Source organism: Xyrauchen texanus, chromosome 17 (genome assembly GCF_025860055.1).
Source record: "Xyrauchen texanus isolate HMW12.3.18 chromosome 17, RBS_HiC_50CHRs, whole genome shotgun sequence".
Taxonomy (NCBI): Eukaryota; Metazoa; Chordata; class Actinopteri; order Cypriniformes; family Catostomidae; genus Xyrauchen; species Xyrauchen texanus.
The window spans coordinates 19,733,670-19,750,136 of NC_068292.1; the positions used below are offsets into that span (position 1 = coordinate 19,733,670).

The window sequence follows — 16,467 nt, forward strand, 5'->3', positions numbered from 1 at the left end:
GGCCCTGATCAATTCTGGCCAAATTTATGAGATCATCTGATAAAGATCTTGTGTTAAGCAAGGTGAGGAGTAAAGGAAGGTTTCTTGGAAGAACCACAGTATTTTCTTGTTCCCAGACTTTGCGAATTAAACAAGAGAGAAATGTGATTGATTCAATGAATGAAAGAATCTTTTACATCAATGGAAGGTCGCTTTTGCACTGATATTCCTGGACAAATTAAGACGCCAAGGATAGCCATAAAACATTTACATGCCCACAGCAAGCGATGTCCTTCATAAAGTCAATGTATTTAGAAACTTATTTTGCTGTACTCACGTTGTAGCCAAATGGGCCGGCTCACTGAACATTCATTTGACTGTCCAAGGAAAATTAGCTGCTTTTTTTGTGCTGGTTCTGCCTAGCGTCTGGAGTTTGTTTTGTGGAGGAACACACTTTCGGGGCAGTGTTGTGGATGAATCTACACATTCATTGTGTTCATTCCGCATATTGGCTAGAGTTTGTTTTATAGATTCTATTTTGTTGTGTAATTCGGTCTCACAATCTTTTTTATAGAAACACCGGACCTAATAATTCCGATCGCAAAGTTGTTGCGGGGGCTCTTGGTGGTATACATGGACTGTTTGAGTTTAGAGGGATGAACGGGGTTAATGTGGATGTTTTTCTTTTTTCTGTTTGTTTGGTCTGGGGGGGAAGTTTGGGGTTTGATTGTTGCACTAATGTTGGAATATGGTCTTTATAATTTAGTTTTTGACACACAATCTATTTTTTCTCATATGTCAAAATGTCAAATGTTAAAATGAGTGGATTGTCTCTCTCCACGTGGAATGTGAATGGGATGGGGCACCCCATAAAAAGAAGGAATGTTATTTCTCTTCCTAAGGGTAAGAAATATGATATAAAATTTGGGATGATATGGGGTGGACATGTTTTCTTCAGTGCTGGCTCTAGTAAGAGTAGGGAAGTCATTACACTGATATGTATGCATCTACAATTCAAATGTCTCAAACACATTAATGATAAATTAGGAAGAGTCATTATTGTTTAAGCAGAAATTCAGTCTCATTTTGTCTAATATTTACACACCTAATGCAAAGGGGTGCCTTATGGAATTTAAGATTTTACATCGATTCTATTGGACACCCTCTTGATTGTCTATACAATCAAGAGGGTGTCCAATAGAATCGATGTAAAATATTAAATCTTGATGCTTGATCTTAACTCTTTCCCCGCCAAACACAGAATTTTCCGGGTTTTATGAAAAAACGCTTCCCCGCCAAACACGGAATTTTCCGGGTATCCGTGTTTTAGGTGGTATACGGTAAGGAAGACACGCGCGCATGTTTTAAAGAGTACGCAACTCTTTGATCAAAGAAACAGACTGCGATCGTCTCAAACGTGAAGTGGAACACCATACTAATACTAAAGCGCTTGTTTGATAAAAATGCCTTTTTCTCAGCTTTTTGTCCGAAATGTTGTTTTTGACAAAACCTACCTCTGTTCAAGTGGCAATAAAAAAAGAACAAATGAAGATAAAATGAAGTCGGTTTTTTTGCCTATAAGCAGAGGCTTTATTTTGATATATAGCATCTTCATATATTCATGGAAGAAAATATTCTGCGGGCCATTAAAATTTAGCGAAAATCGTCAAAAACCCTGGCGGTAGCAGGCAACTTTTTTTAAAAACGCTGGCTGGGAAAGAGTTAAAGACACACTCACCTGCTGGTGATGCCAATCAGAAGATGGTGACACACCCGTGTTTTTTGGTGGTGTGTTAAGATCCAAGAATTTTGGTTGAGGGTTAAGAGTTTTATGTGTGACGTATTGGGCACTCAAAATTCATTTTGCCCAGACTCTGTATATTAGGCGATGAGGCGGTCATTAATATAGGTGATAAACACATAAAAAAATTGGGTTCTGACCAGTGTTATGATAGGTAGACAGATTATTCTTAGGGGATGGAAGTTTTCGGAATTCCCTCATTTCGAGACTGGTGAATGGAGATGGGCAGAGTAGCAGCATTTGAGGAAATGTCATATAGAAGGCTGGGCAACCTGGATCTATTTAATATAAAAAATGGGGCAGCTATTTAGCCTTATTAGAAGAATCTCGGGAAGGGGCAGTGCAGAGTGATGCATAGTTTTAAGTGTGTACAACCTTGTTGTTTTATAGAAGTATACGTTTTAGGGTTTTTTATTATTTATTTTTATGTTTGTTTGTCATTGTCAATTTAAGTTGTTGTATGGAATGAATAAAAAAAAAAAAAAATGAAGACATATATTTTCTATCATACAGTACATTTGTGTCATAAAAGACCTAAAGTAATACATTATGAAATATATCAATGTTAGACAGAGGAATTCACTATAGGCATTTTTGCCCCCATATTTTAAATATCTGGGGCATATTTGTCACTTTTGGGGGTATTTACACTTTGTCACTTCATGTGTTTTAACTGATCTGATTGCTATCCAACTGAATAAGCACATTCCATTTACACTTTGCCATTTCAATGTGTCTCAGCCAAACGGATATAAATCTGATCTTCAATTCCAGCGCTATATGCAAATAAACAGAGTTCACTTCTATGATTATTTTAATGCAGGGGAGTGAATTGAAAAGATGTGATTTATTATTTGATTCCAAGTGACTTTGCCCCGAGCGGGTATCTGTGTATATGAGCGCTTCTCATAGGTAAGATTTTCAGTGTTTAATTTCAGTTTCGTCACCGATCTGCATCAAATAAATGAAGAAACATTTTCGGTCTCTCCTACAACGTGCATTTGTTTCTTAATTTGTCATTATTTATTGTGTGATGTGATGCATATGCCCTGCGATGGACTGGCGACCTGTCCAGGGTGTCCCCTGCCTTTCGCCCAATGTTAGCTGGGATAGGCTCCAGCCCCCCGCGACCCTGTACACAGGATAAGCGGTTGACGATGGATGGATGGATGGATGGATGGTGATGCATATGCATATAAAGCCCTAAAGCACTGACAAATGTATAATCTGGCATGCAGTTCACTTATTAAAGGACCAGACCCCCTAGAGCAACATGAGTTTGAATTTCTGGCTCAATGACAAAATGGTGGAACATGGACTGCTTCCTTGTGGAATTCAAACCTATAACCTTTTGAAATATTTTATAAGTAACTAGCATACCCCCCAAGAGAGAGATAAAGCCATCTTACCATCAGTTTGCTGGTGCTCTGTTGAATCAGACTTGAGCCAAGTCAAACATGTCTACACAGTCTACAGCAGCATACAGAATGCAAACATCAATGGTGGGTTGCACCAATAACGATTAAATTAAAAAGAGATTAGAGCTAATCCAGGGTTTGTTGATCTAAATTTAATTTTTATTTGAGTTGGGTTGCATCGCTTAATTTTAAATACAGTTTAACAAGTCAGATATTAAACTTTTAACCCGTTATTAAAATGGTCACCTGCAATTAATTTTCTACGCCATGATGGATTCTGAATTTGGCTGTAGATTGTTAGTACACAGGGTCGATCAAGTAGGTTAAGAAAATGTTGCTGCAGCGTGTACAATGTCACAAGCTTTAAAATATGGCATCATTATTTAAGAAAAAAGGACCAAAGTGTAAAGAAGTCAATGGAAAGGAGGAGGTGAGAACCGGTTTTTCAATATAAATAATAGTTTAATATAAAATTTAAACAGAAGACACAAACACACATGACGGACATGTCCGTAAACTATCTCTCTCTCTCCCGCACAATCCTCCGCAGTCGGCCTTTATCCCTTTCGGAGGCTTGATTAGCCTGATAAGGGACAGGGTGTGTATAATCACGACCCGGCCCCATCCTCTGCCCTGCCACACCGCTCTACTCTCGCTTCTCCTCGAGAGACCCGTCTCTAACCGGTTTCTCCGCATGCAAAGGATGGGGAAGCGGATAATTGCGCCACCATAATAAACATAAATAATATAAACATCTCTCAGAGGGCTGACGGCACATCCATGAACATTTAATTGAAGGTCTGTTGTTTATTTAAAACACCTCAGCTGCAAGTTTAAAGTTAATCCCTATCTGAGATTCAAATAAGAGTTTAAAGTTTTGGAGCAACAGGATTAATGTTAATTCAGATTTACTGTGAAATTTAGGATCAAATAGATGGTTAAAATTAGGGCTGCACGATTTGGACAAAAAGTAATATCGCGATTATTTAGAAAAATATTGCGATTGCGATTTGAGCTGCGATTATGATGGTAATGTTTTCCACATGTTCAACTACAAAAAGGCTACTGGGGTTTTCACTCTTGAGCCCTCTTAAAAAGAACCAAACTGAGACCTTTTTTCAGTTCATCCACAAACACATGTCCATTTTTGTCCATACTTGAATATAAGGGATGCTCCGATCAGGATTTTAACATGTGTTACTGATCTCCAATTTTCTTTTCATCTCATCAATCGATGCTGATCATTTAACTTTTTATCAGCAGCTCTGTCAAAACTGGTTATATGTAAACCTTCTGCTCAATGTCACTGTTTTTATTCATGACTTTATTATATTTAATTTAGCAATGCATTACATTATAGTAACTCAATATTTTATACATTTATTATATGTATGTTCCTTCCTTTTCATTTTGTTGGATGTTGGAAATATTAGTTCCGCTTTCACTTGTTTCCGCGGGGAGTGTAATAAAGGCGGCACACTCTCTTGAGGTAAACAAATGACAGGAGACTGGAGGAAGAGATGTTTCTGGACTCCACAGGTGTTTCTGTTAATGCTCAGCAATCATTTAATAAAGCTATTTGAATTATACCCCATCTTGTATTCTGCGATATTATTAGGATACCTGTGCCTTGCGGAAACTGAAAAGCTACTACCGCAGATAATAATAAAAAACGCTTCATGCAGGATGCGCCAGTTTAGTGTAAATAAAGCGTTTAATGCATGTAAGCAAACAGAACCGAACTCAGAGCACTTCTGTTACACTAAGGATGAAAGGGAGTTGTGGAGTACAGAACTGCTCTGAAAACACTTTAACAATGCTATAATTTAATATAGACTGGACTGAGCAGCGCAACTAAACTTTGAAGGGAGCAGACTATTTTTTTTATTATTAAATCGCAGCCCTTTGCAATTTAATAATCGCACAAGGTCATATCGCCATTTCGATTTTATCTGTCCTGTGTTCCTCTGTCTATTCTAGCTCTCATTCTTCATTTATTGTCCTCAAACATGCTATTTCCCCTGTATTCACACACTTTAAGTCCACGGGAATGATCTTTAATGCTGCTGTTGGGCCTTGATGAAGATCTTTGAGCCCTAAGCTGACACATCTAGACAAAGGCTATTTATATGCTTTCTCTGGAGACTGGGTTACATGCAAGGCATTTAGGTGTGATCACCAGCCCAGAATAGCCATTCCCATAATGTCTCAGTCCAACAAACGTGCACTGAGGGAGGCAAAAAAATACCCCTTTTTGATGCAAGCCAGACATTTTTGATCATTAAACAGTTGCACAACTCTTATTCACCAATCACCCACAATTAATCTTAACTAGAGACTAAATGCACTTTAATAGAGCTGTGCCACGTGTATTTTTTAAAATGAGGTAATTGTCATTCTTTTCAGTGCAAAAAACTTTCTTTCAATGTACATTATTCTTGTTAGAGATTCTGTAATTTGCCTGGTGCAAGTAACCTCACACTGTTTCCGCCAACGTAAAGCACCTGTGCTAAACTAAATTTTATTTGAAAGAGTAAATATGTATTTGACTGTTCATGTACATTTTGTAGTGATCATGGCAATAGTTAATCATCAATGAATGATCAAAAAAGACCATTATAACAGGTATATACCCAGACGTAAGTGGTGTAGACAATCACTCTTTCTGTATCTGTAAAGAGGAGATTCAGATGCCTGGATAGCAGTGGTGGAATGATGCTGTACAGCCCTAGAGAAGTATACAGCATGGGCAGCATGATCTCATTAATATATATGTAGCTATTTATAGGTTAATATTTGTAACATGTTTGTACGTTTGGAAAGACACTAAAACTTACAAAGCATCTAAAACAAATGTTTTTACGTATTTACAGATTTACAAACATAAAATATTGACGAATCAACTATATTTGAAAACACAAATCGATTATAAATATATATGTAAATTTTAGTTTTATGGATATCTTAGATCACATAACCCTACCCCAACTTCTAAACATAACCACATTTCAACAATATAAAAACATGTAACAACGTGTGAGGCATATGAGCAGGCCGCACCAGCTGAGCACCAGATGAGCCTTTTCTCTCTCTATGATTCTCGCATAGCGTTAAAGTGGCTGGGGCCATTTAATGCTATAAAATGCATCGGGGAAGGTGTTCTTTTCCAACTCCTATTCTTTCAGGGGGAAAAGACCCCATGGAGACCACATCCTGCCCAGGATGGGGGGAGGTTAAATGTGGCAAATACATCACATGGATTTTCAGGCCACATGTGGAAGTGGCGTGGTGGTAGATCCTACCTGCTGAGAGGGAGGAGTTGCTACAAACACAGCAACCGAGGGGCAGAGGGGACTGCCCAAGGGAGACGTTGGTCCACCTGTAGGGGGACCGTACTGTGGAAAATACACACAGGGGGATTAATCCATGAAGGCCAACCCTGTGGAGAGCCTATTCCAGTACAGAGTAATTATTACTAGTAGTGGGTCTGGTCGAGGAATTTGTCCACTGAATTCGCGGACCAGAGGGCTAGGGAGGAAGGATATCCAGGGTAGTGAACTCTCCTGGGAGAAAGAGCACACGTGATCACCTCAGTGGAGGGGCAGGGCACTAGGTGCCAGTGGAACACCCGGTCAGACGTTCCGTATTCCCGAGTTCAACGTGCTCGGACCTGAGTGAACACGGGATGAGACCGACTCAACCCTGAGATTGTAAAATCTCATAAAGGTATTGGGTGTTGCCCAGCCCGACGCTCTTCCGATGTCTGCTAGGGAGGTGCCGTTAGCCTCTGTTTGAAGACAGCATGCCCTTTCCACTGTCCACCAAAGCTGACAAAGAGCTGCTCAGAACATCTAAAGCTCTGCATGCTGCCCACATACACAAAGGTACGCAAAGAACGCACCGGACACAGCAACGATAAGGCTGGGTCTGCCTCCTCCTGGGGCAGCGCTTGCAGGTTCACTACCTGGTCCCTGAAAGGGGTCGTAGGAACCTTAGGCACATAGCCCGGTCGTGGTCTTAGGATGACATGATCATCTGCCAGACCAAATTCCAGGCAAGTGTCGCTGACAGAGAACGCTTGCAGGTCCCGAACCCTCTTGATGGAAGAGAGCGCAATCAGGTGGGCCGTCTTCAAGAAGAGTGCTCTGAGCTCGACTGATTCTACTGGCTCAAAGGAGGCCTGAAAGGACCATGGAGAGATCCCATGAAGGGAACAGGCATGGCCTGGGAGGGTTCAGCCTCCGGGCGCCTCTAAGGAACATGATAATCAGATTGTGCTTCCCTAGGGACTTCCCTATCAGAACAACAATTTTAGTAAAAGGATATTGTGTAGTCTGTGTTTGATTCCACTGTGTCGTGGGAGCCGATATGGCGGCTACATAATGCCAGAGGGTGCCCCGTCCCTGAGAAAGAAGGTCCTTCCTCAAGGGAATTCGCAAGGGAGGGGCTTTAGCGAGCAGCATGAGATCCGAGAACCAAGTCCGTGTGGGCCAGTAGGGGGCCATCCGAGTGACTTGTTCCTCGACCTCCCTGACCTTGCACAGCACCCGTGCAAGTAGGCTCACTGGGGGAAATGTGTACTTGGGGCCAGCTGTGTTCCAGTGCGTCTGTCCTGAGGGGAGCCTCCACTAGGGAGTACCAGGGTGGGCAGTGGGAGGTCTCTTGGGAAGCGAACAGGTCTATCTGTGCTTTGCAGAACTGCTCCCAAATCAGCTGGACTGCCTGGGGGAGAAGCCTCCATTCTCCACTGAGCATAACATGTTGCGACAGTGCATCTGCTGCTGTGTTGAGGTTGCCCAGGATGTCCTGCTGGCTCCAAAGGAGGAGATGGCGGGCGAGTTGTGACATATAATGAGAGCTCACGGCGCCTTGACGATTTATGTAAGATATCATAACGGTGCTGTCTGAGCGAATCAAGAAGTGCTTGCCCCGTATTAGTGCAAGGATTACAGCCAACAACTCAAGGCAGTTGATGTGCAAACCCAGCAGTGGACCCATCCAGGAGCCAGTGGCTGCGTGCACATTGCACAAGACGCCCCAACCCTGTTTGGAGGCATCTGTGGTGAACAGAATGGATCAGGACACCTGCTGTAGGGGGACTCCTGTCCGCAGAAAACAGAGGTCTGTCCAGTGGGTGAAAGTCTGGCGGCGTGGGGGTGATGAACACATGGTACGTGCATGTGCCCATCTCGTTGGCCAGTGCTGAAGCAGTCTCATATGCATCAACCCCAGTGGTGCGACCACCGCGGAGAATGCCATATGCCCCAGGAGCCTCTGGAATTGTTTTAGAGGAACCGCTGTGACTGGCTTGAATAAGGTGAGGCATTTAATCACCGAATGAGTGTGCTCATTGGATTTTGAACAAGTCCACTTGCTTATAAAAAAAACTAGTATGATGAAGGCTAAATTTGACAAATATTTCATGCATAGCACACCTGTGTTCCCTCTGGGCCAATCACGTCGAGCGCACCAGTTGTGCTGTATAGGAAGCGGATAATCTTCTGAAAGTTGTCATCACCGATACTCCACGAGCCATCTACAAGGAAAGCCAGGTCTGCCTTGGCTGCTTTACAAACTGAGAGAGACATTTTGAAAGAGAGGGAGACAGAGAGGAAGCAGGTGAATAATCACTAACTAAAATAGAATTCTCATTACTGTTACAGCTCTGAGGTACAACAGTTTCCAAATTATTCCCCTTCTCACTGACAGGATCTCTATCATTGTTAGCTGGATAAAACAAGCAGGCTTAATTAATTCCAAGCAATCTTTCCTCACTCTTGTTTGAGCCAGACTGTTGCTTTGCAGGATATTGTCAGGTAACATAAAATGTGCTTCATGTTATAACATTTAAAGTAAGTTTTTATTCAAGTCAAAAATATGATTAAATATGAATAAATCAGCCTGAAATCATTAGGTTACACCAACAAAACTATTCTTAAGGTTTAGTTTAGGTAAAAATAGCACCTAAAGGTCACAGTGTAATATAAAACAAGCAGTGGAAATGATTTTGGTGTACAACCCAGAGGACAGGAGATAAAGCAATATATAGTGACATCTAAATCTAAAGAGGCAATAAGCTGTGTTCTATTAATATGTTCTTTAGGTGTTACTTTATATTCCAATAAAACACCATAGACTTTCAGCCAGAAAAAGATGCAAATCTCTTTCTCTTAATATAGTAGGTGAATGATCTATAAAAAGATGTTAGATCTAATCTATTATATTTATCAGGTGTATTTGGGAGACATATTTGTTGAGAGCCAAGTGGCTCAGAGAACAAGTAAAGGTTATCTGTCAGCCAATAGGTACGTTAGTGAAAGGTCACATAACACACAGGGACATAGCCAACAAACAGGGAAAAACAACAGCAGTCAGGCCAGTTTTTTAAAGCACCAGGCACCTACCTTCTTTAGCTGGAGGTATGGTAGGAGGAGGGATTGTAGTAGGTGGTGGAGTTGGTGGTTGGGTCGGTGCTGGAGCTACAGAAACAACAAAACTAAGAATCAATATACATTTATGTTTTTGGCAGTTGCTTGTCACAAGTGGCGTGCAGTGCATTCATGTTAGTATATATACAGTATATATGCACTTGTATTCCCAGGGAACTGAATGCACAACCTTGGCATTGTAGCACCATGCTCTCCCAGTTGAGCATAAATTATGTGATAGTGAGCTGTTTGAGCGCTTGCTCTTAAATGTGGCAGCTCCTGACTTCATGAAAACTGCAGTGCATACCGAGGAGCTGATGACAAATGATCAAAAAATAAGATGACTGTAAAAATAATAGCCAAACAGATAAAATATATATGACATATGCTTGTTGCTGTTTTCTTGTACAGCAATTCAATGGCCACATGTCCAGGGTAGTGCCCTGCCTTCAGTGTGAGACAGCAGGGATAGGCTCCAGCACTCCAAGCAATCCTACATAGGACAAGCGGCTATAGAGAATGGATGGATGGATGTATTCTTGTAGATATTGTCTTTGAAGCAATGTAAAAATAATACTTAGTTATAATACAATTAATAAACTTAATGAGTCTTTGAATGGACTTGATTTAATAAATAGTATTAGCATTTTATGCTTATTTAGAGATTAAGTTCAAATGTATTTCAAACGCCTTTCAGTACAGAAATCAGACTACATGGGCATACAAAAAACCCTTTAAAACTGTCTGAAAATGCATTAAACGGCATTGCTAGTAGATTAGCTAGTGTGCAAGAGATCTGCAGTAGAGTGACAGGGTTTCAGTGCATAGCATCTTAGCTAACTAATCTAAACTAGCATTCACTACCGTGCTCTCTAAAGATGTAAATTACAGAACTACTTTGATGAAGCCACATATATCGAAACATAATGAAGTTTTAGAGTTTGTTGCTAATGGCAACTGGATTTAAAGTTATTTTCGCAAATTCCTATTTTTGTTGGATTTGTTTCAGTCACAGTCTAGATCACTGTGGTAGCAAATTTCCTGAAACAGAATAGTATCTACCTTCTGTGGTCTAATTGTCCAAGCAACATGTTAATGAATACAAACTAATTTGCCGTTTGTTTTGAAGGTGCCTAAAAGTGCCTGGAGAGGTAAGGTAGCATCTATCCTCTTTTAACACCCCAATAGTGTTATAAATTGCCCTGAAAACATATAGTCATCTGAGTGTATTTACAAGTAGTTGCCATGGTGATGACAGCTGGGCCCTCCAAATCCTGTAAAAGAGTGAAGACGCTGATTTTGTACTGGGTGTTGGGAGAAAGTTTAAAGAAGCACTGCCTGGATACACCGCCGCCAATCTTCACTTCCTGTTTCTGTCCATCTACGAAACAGAGAAAAGACACAGAGTTGAGTGGAAACATAGCAAGCAAGTAGCATAAACTGGAACAGCATTCATTTTTGTTTTTTTATTAAAAATGGTTTTCAAAAGTGGTTCAAAACTTGGTGGCTTTATTTAAATTTACAATCTGAAAAAAAAAAAAATATGATGACTCTAAAATAAGACTCTAAATAAAAAATGGATCACCTTGGCTATTAGTGCTCAAAATTGACTGACAATAGGAAATTAATGGGAAAGATCAGAGCAATGTTTTTATATTTGTTGAATACAATCTATATATACGCCGCAATGTTGTACGAACACACACAGAAATGTAGAGGTGAGACTATAAAACATCCAGAGTGCAAAAGATTCACACACACACACACACACACACACACACACACACACACACACACACAGACACAGACACACACACACACACACACACACACACACACACACACACAGAGAGAGAGAAAGAAAGAAATGAATAGGTTAGATTAGGTCACAGCCATAATGCAGAATGCACACTCACAGTCGCACAAAGAATGAATGCTAATAACTTAACATTAATACATTTACATATTGATTCATAATAGGTAGTAAAGTGTTTACAATTACATAGAAAATATGTTAGAACGTGGAACGTTAAGAAGCGTTCTGTTCACTTTTCTCTTTGAAGCTTTTCTCTTTTCAGTTGACTGTAATAACAGTTAGCTTCAATTCTGATTGACAGTTTTTCAATATATTTACAGTGTAATTTCACTTTTTATTTTAGATCAAAAATATCTCTTTTACTTACAGTTTTTACCAACTGCTTACACACAAAATCTTTTCATGGTCACACGATTTTTGAAATCTCTCACTCAAAGTGCAAAACTACATGCCAAATCTTCAAAACCATAAGCTATTTCTCAGCCTTTGACTCAGTTTTCAATCGCATAAAACACTTTTTTCAAAACACTACGCACAATTCTCTACCTTAAACACAAAGATCTATCAGGAAGTGACTTGCTTTCCTTTTCCAAACACAACCAATCAAAATGCTACACTTATTCACCAGGTCACACTGACACACTCCTCACATGTGCAAACACTAATTGCTTAACTGATTACTAACCAATCACTGCTTTACTTTAGTATAGATAGGCCTATAAATAGGTCAAAGGTCAGATTACCTGTTTTGAACAATGGATGCTAACAATGAACAGAGAGCAAGAGGAGTAGGAGTAGGAGTAGGAGTAGGAGTAGGAGTAGGAGTAGGAGTAGGAGTAGGAGTAGGAGTAGGAGGAGGAGGAGGAGGAGGAGGAGGAGGAGGAAGGGGAAGAGGAAGAGGGCAAATAAGAGAAGGAAGGAGAGCCATCTCTGATGAGATTAGGGCAACACTTGTTGATCATGTAATCAACCACGGTTTGACCATGAGAGAGGCTGGACTGAGAGTCCAGCCCAACTTGAGTCGATTTACAGTGGCGTCCATAATTCGAACCTTCAGAAATGAGAACAGGTATGCAACTATCTAATGACTATTTTAGCATTATAGTAATGTACTGTAAAATACGTATGACTGCATAGTATTGCATAAACATTTGTAACTCTAAGCCATCCATTTACTGCACTGCATTGAATGAATGAGGTTGGTTATCATGCTGTACTACATTTTTTTTTTTGTAAATGATTTACAGTTCCTATGCTGAACACATACTGTTTGAATTCTGTACAGAGTGGAAAGGCAAAGACATCATGGAGGACGAGGATGCTTGTTTACAGATGTACAAGAGACTGCAATTATAAATATGGTTTTGGCCAACAATGCAATTAGGATTCGTGAGATAAGAGAGCATATCTTGAATAATGACACCATATTCAACAACATCAATGCTGTAAGCCTGTCGACCATACAACGCATCATCCAACGGCACCAAGTGACGATGAAACAACTTTACAAGGTGCCATTTGAGAGAAACTCTGACAGAGACCAGAATCAGCGACATGACTTTGTAGAGGTATGTATGCAACACTACTTCCAGTTCTTCAGACATACCATATTTACTCATCTGTATATAATTGTGTCTGTTACAGAGAGTATTGGAGATGGATGCCCATGTAATTCGCCACAAATTTATTTATGTGGATGAGGTTGGCTTCAACCTCACCAAAACCAGGTGCCGTGGACGAAATGTAATAGGACAGAGGGCAATTACCAATGTCCCTGGACAGCGTGGGGGTAATATAACCATGTGTGCTGCCATCACTCAAAACGGGGTCCTCCATCACAATGCCACACTGGGTCTGTACAACACCGGCCATATACTCACTTTTCTGGATGCAATTCACACAATGCTTGTCCCTGATCCAGATCAGGAGCCTGCTAGATTTGTGGTTGTGTGGGACAATGTTAGTTTTCACCGGGCTGTTCTGGTCCAAAACTGGTTTGCCACCCATCCACAATTTGTAGTTTTGTACCTACCTCCATATTCACCATTTCTAAATCCCATAGCGGAATTCCTCTCAGCCTGGCGCTGGAAAGTGTATGATCGCCAACCCTATGCTCGCATGCCGCTTCTCCAGGCAATGGAGGACGCATGTGGGGACATAGAGGTTGCCTCTGTCCAAGGTTGGATACGCCATGCTAGGAGATACTTCCCTCGATGTTTGGCAAGAGAAAACGTATCTTGTGATGTGGACGAAGTATTGTGGCCAGACCCAGCTCGGAGAAGAGATGAAGCTTAGCACTGGGGACTGCACCCCCCCCTGCCAATTCCTGGACCGGGACCCCACACACAATTTACTGTATTCTACTGTAAAGAATATACTTTTGGTTTACGTAAATGTTTATAGTTTTGTTGTATGCTAATGTATACAACAGTAATGTTTGGCCTAATATATATTTTCTGTTTCTACATTGCATTGGCGTTTCCGGTGTACTTGTTACCCCTCTCAGCAGATTACTTTCACTGTAGAACATTTTATTGAAATGTAGATATAAGCCTATGAAAGACCAAAGAGCTTTAGATTTAGAACAGCAGTGTTTACATGGTATATCCAAAAATGTATTATTATGAAAGAAGTGTTTGCCATTTGATGCAAATGCTTCATTCTGACATGTGTTTATGGCATTTTGAATGCAGTGTTGCATTTTGAAGGAGATGTGAGGCATTTTGCATTTTGTGTGTGCAGTTTTGAGAATTGTGTGTAGAGTTTTGAAAAAAGGAGACTTAGTTTTGAAAATGTGTGTAAGCAGTTAGTAAAAACTGTAATGAGCATTTTATTGAAATTGTATTTCATGTGATTCGTGGAAATCTTCCATTCATTCCTATGGGACATTCTGTAAAGATTCTGAGTGAGCAACAGCAAGCATTACAACAACTAATCAACAATAACCAACCAACAATTATAACAGCCACCTCAAGCAAACAATTGTGCTAATTGCAGAGACTGCACAATTGGAACCATGAAGCTATAAACAAAGCCTGGTGTTTAGTAGCAACAGAGCAGCACGTGGAAGTATTATTTTGAACAGGCATGTGTTGTTGCACTAGCAGGCAATTTTTGGTAATCACAAATTATCTGTTTTAATGGGAGGAACTTTGAGTAAATCATGTCTTAGAAAATGTAATGCTCAAAAGCAGAAGCAGAACACAGGGTACGAGGTAGCAAGACCACTATTTATCACCAGTATATGGGCCAGTATATGGGCCCAGGGAGGGTAACCTTGTATTCAGTCCTGAGTTCAATAGAGAGGCCTTTAATCAGGGGCTGAAGAATGCAGGGGTGCACCATATAAGCAGCCCAGACTTAATGCAGACAGAAAAAAATCAGAAGAAAGACACCAATAATTTCATTATTTTTCCACATATTTTCTTTTCTTTCTTTTTTTTTACCTGACACTAGCTCATTCTCTCTCATTTTCTCTTTTTGTAGATATCTATTCATCAATCTCTGTTTTGTTTGTGATAGCAGACATTAATATCCAGGAGCTTGGCTTAGTTCATATATCTTAATTTGTCTGACATTAAACAGCTATGTCCACAGGATAAATGAATAGCAAGGGAAGGCTATTCATAAGCAGTATTATATGACTAGATTAGATGTGGGAAAACAGGGGGGTGGGGGGGTGGGGGGGTTATTTTGTTGCTCATTTTATTACCGATGTTTCACAAAGTACCCCTTTCTGGACCATGATATTGAAAAAAGTATTACATTATGTAAACAAAAAAGAAGCATTTTGCTCTCCATTTTCCAATGACAATGTGGGACTGAAAAAAATGGAATCTGATATAAAAGATCAACAATATTCCCTTGCTCAGGCATGCTTTGATTGCTGAGCTGATCAAACAATAGGATGTGACATTTGCCTATTACAATCCTGCTCTACAGAAAAGTAGCTGGCAAGCCCTCCTGCTCAGCTCAATAAACAGCTATCTTAAGAAACAAGCTTTTAGCATTTTAAACAAAATACACTTCTTAGTCCAGTCACATCTTTGGCACAAGCAGGACATTTCCTCTCCTCAGAATTGCACACAGGAACAATCCACTTCAGCACAAAATGCTCAGTTCACTGCAGAAATTCATACTGTATGTCTGTTAATAACATTTCTATGTTTTAAATTGTGCAAACTCATTTGGACCCCACTGTATTTGTATCGATATGGTTTACCATGGATACTGAATAACATGAAGTATAACTTGGTGAGTGATTATTAGTGTGCCTCTTTGAGAACCTCTGCTGTTATACTTGCCATTCAAATACTCATGCACACACACACACACACACACACACACACACACACACACACACACACACTGAGGCTTCAGGCAGGATCTGGTTTTAATAGCACTACTGAGCTGGTAGCCATCTGAGCAGTCACACGCTGGAAGCGGAACAGAAGATTTCCCAGATTGTCAGATAAGCAGGGCCACTAAGATATCAGACAGGAGAAGAAAAGCAATAACGGGAAAAAGGCTTACGACTCAGCAGTTTTAAATATGAATTAAAACCATGTCACGAGCCAGCAGACCAGTATGCATGCAATAAAAGAGTCTTGTAGTAGAGCCCTGAGACTTTGAGGAATGTGCTGTAATGGGTCATGATCTCCCATTTACTTATAAATACAACAGTGAAATTTACCATGTCAATATCTCAAAAACATTGTGGTTATGTAATCTCTGTTCCCTGATGGAGGGAATGAGACATTGTGTCAATGTAGTGACACTAGGGGTTCGCTCTTGAGAGCCCCCATCACCTTTGCATTATTCAGAAAAGGCCAATGAAAATTGGCGAGTGGAATTTGCATGCTACTCTCCGCCCCGGACATATGGTATAAAAGGAGATGGCTTGCACCACTCATTCAGATTTGTGCTGAGGAGCCGAGAGAGAGTCCCGGCCATGTCAGTGGTCGGTTCAGCGCTGCGGCAGGAGGGACACAATGTTAACATAAGTAACCAAGACGTTCCCTGTCT

The 16,467-nt window shown here is 40.4% G+C and overlaps 1 protein-coding gene across 4 annotated transcripts in view; it reads right to left on the reverse strand.

Annotated features, from left to right (window-relative positions):
- Positions 1 to 16,467, reverse strand: part of LOC127658463 (collagen alpha-1(XIV) chain-like) — a 176,011-nt gene that overhangs the window by 76,109 nt on the left and 83,435 nt on the right. For all 4 annotated transcript variants that reach the window (XM_052147787.1, XM_052147788.1, XM_052147785.1 and 1 more), the window contains 3 exons: positions 10,861 to 11,007; positions 9,603 to 9,677; positions 8,634 to 8,773 (listed from right to left, as the gene is read on the reverse strand). In XM_052147787.1, the coding sequence (XP_052003747.1) occupies positions 8,634 to 8,773; positions 9,603 to 9,677; positions 10,861 to 11,007 (362 nt within the window). The remainder of the gene's footprint in view (positions 1 to 8,633; positions 8,774 to 9,602; positions 9,678 to 10,860; positions 11,008 to 16,467) is intronic.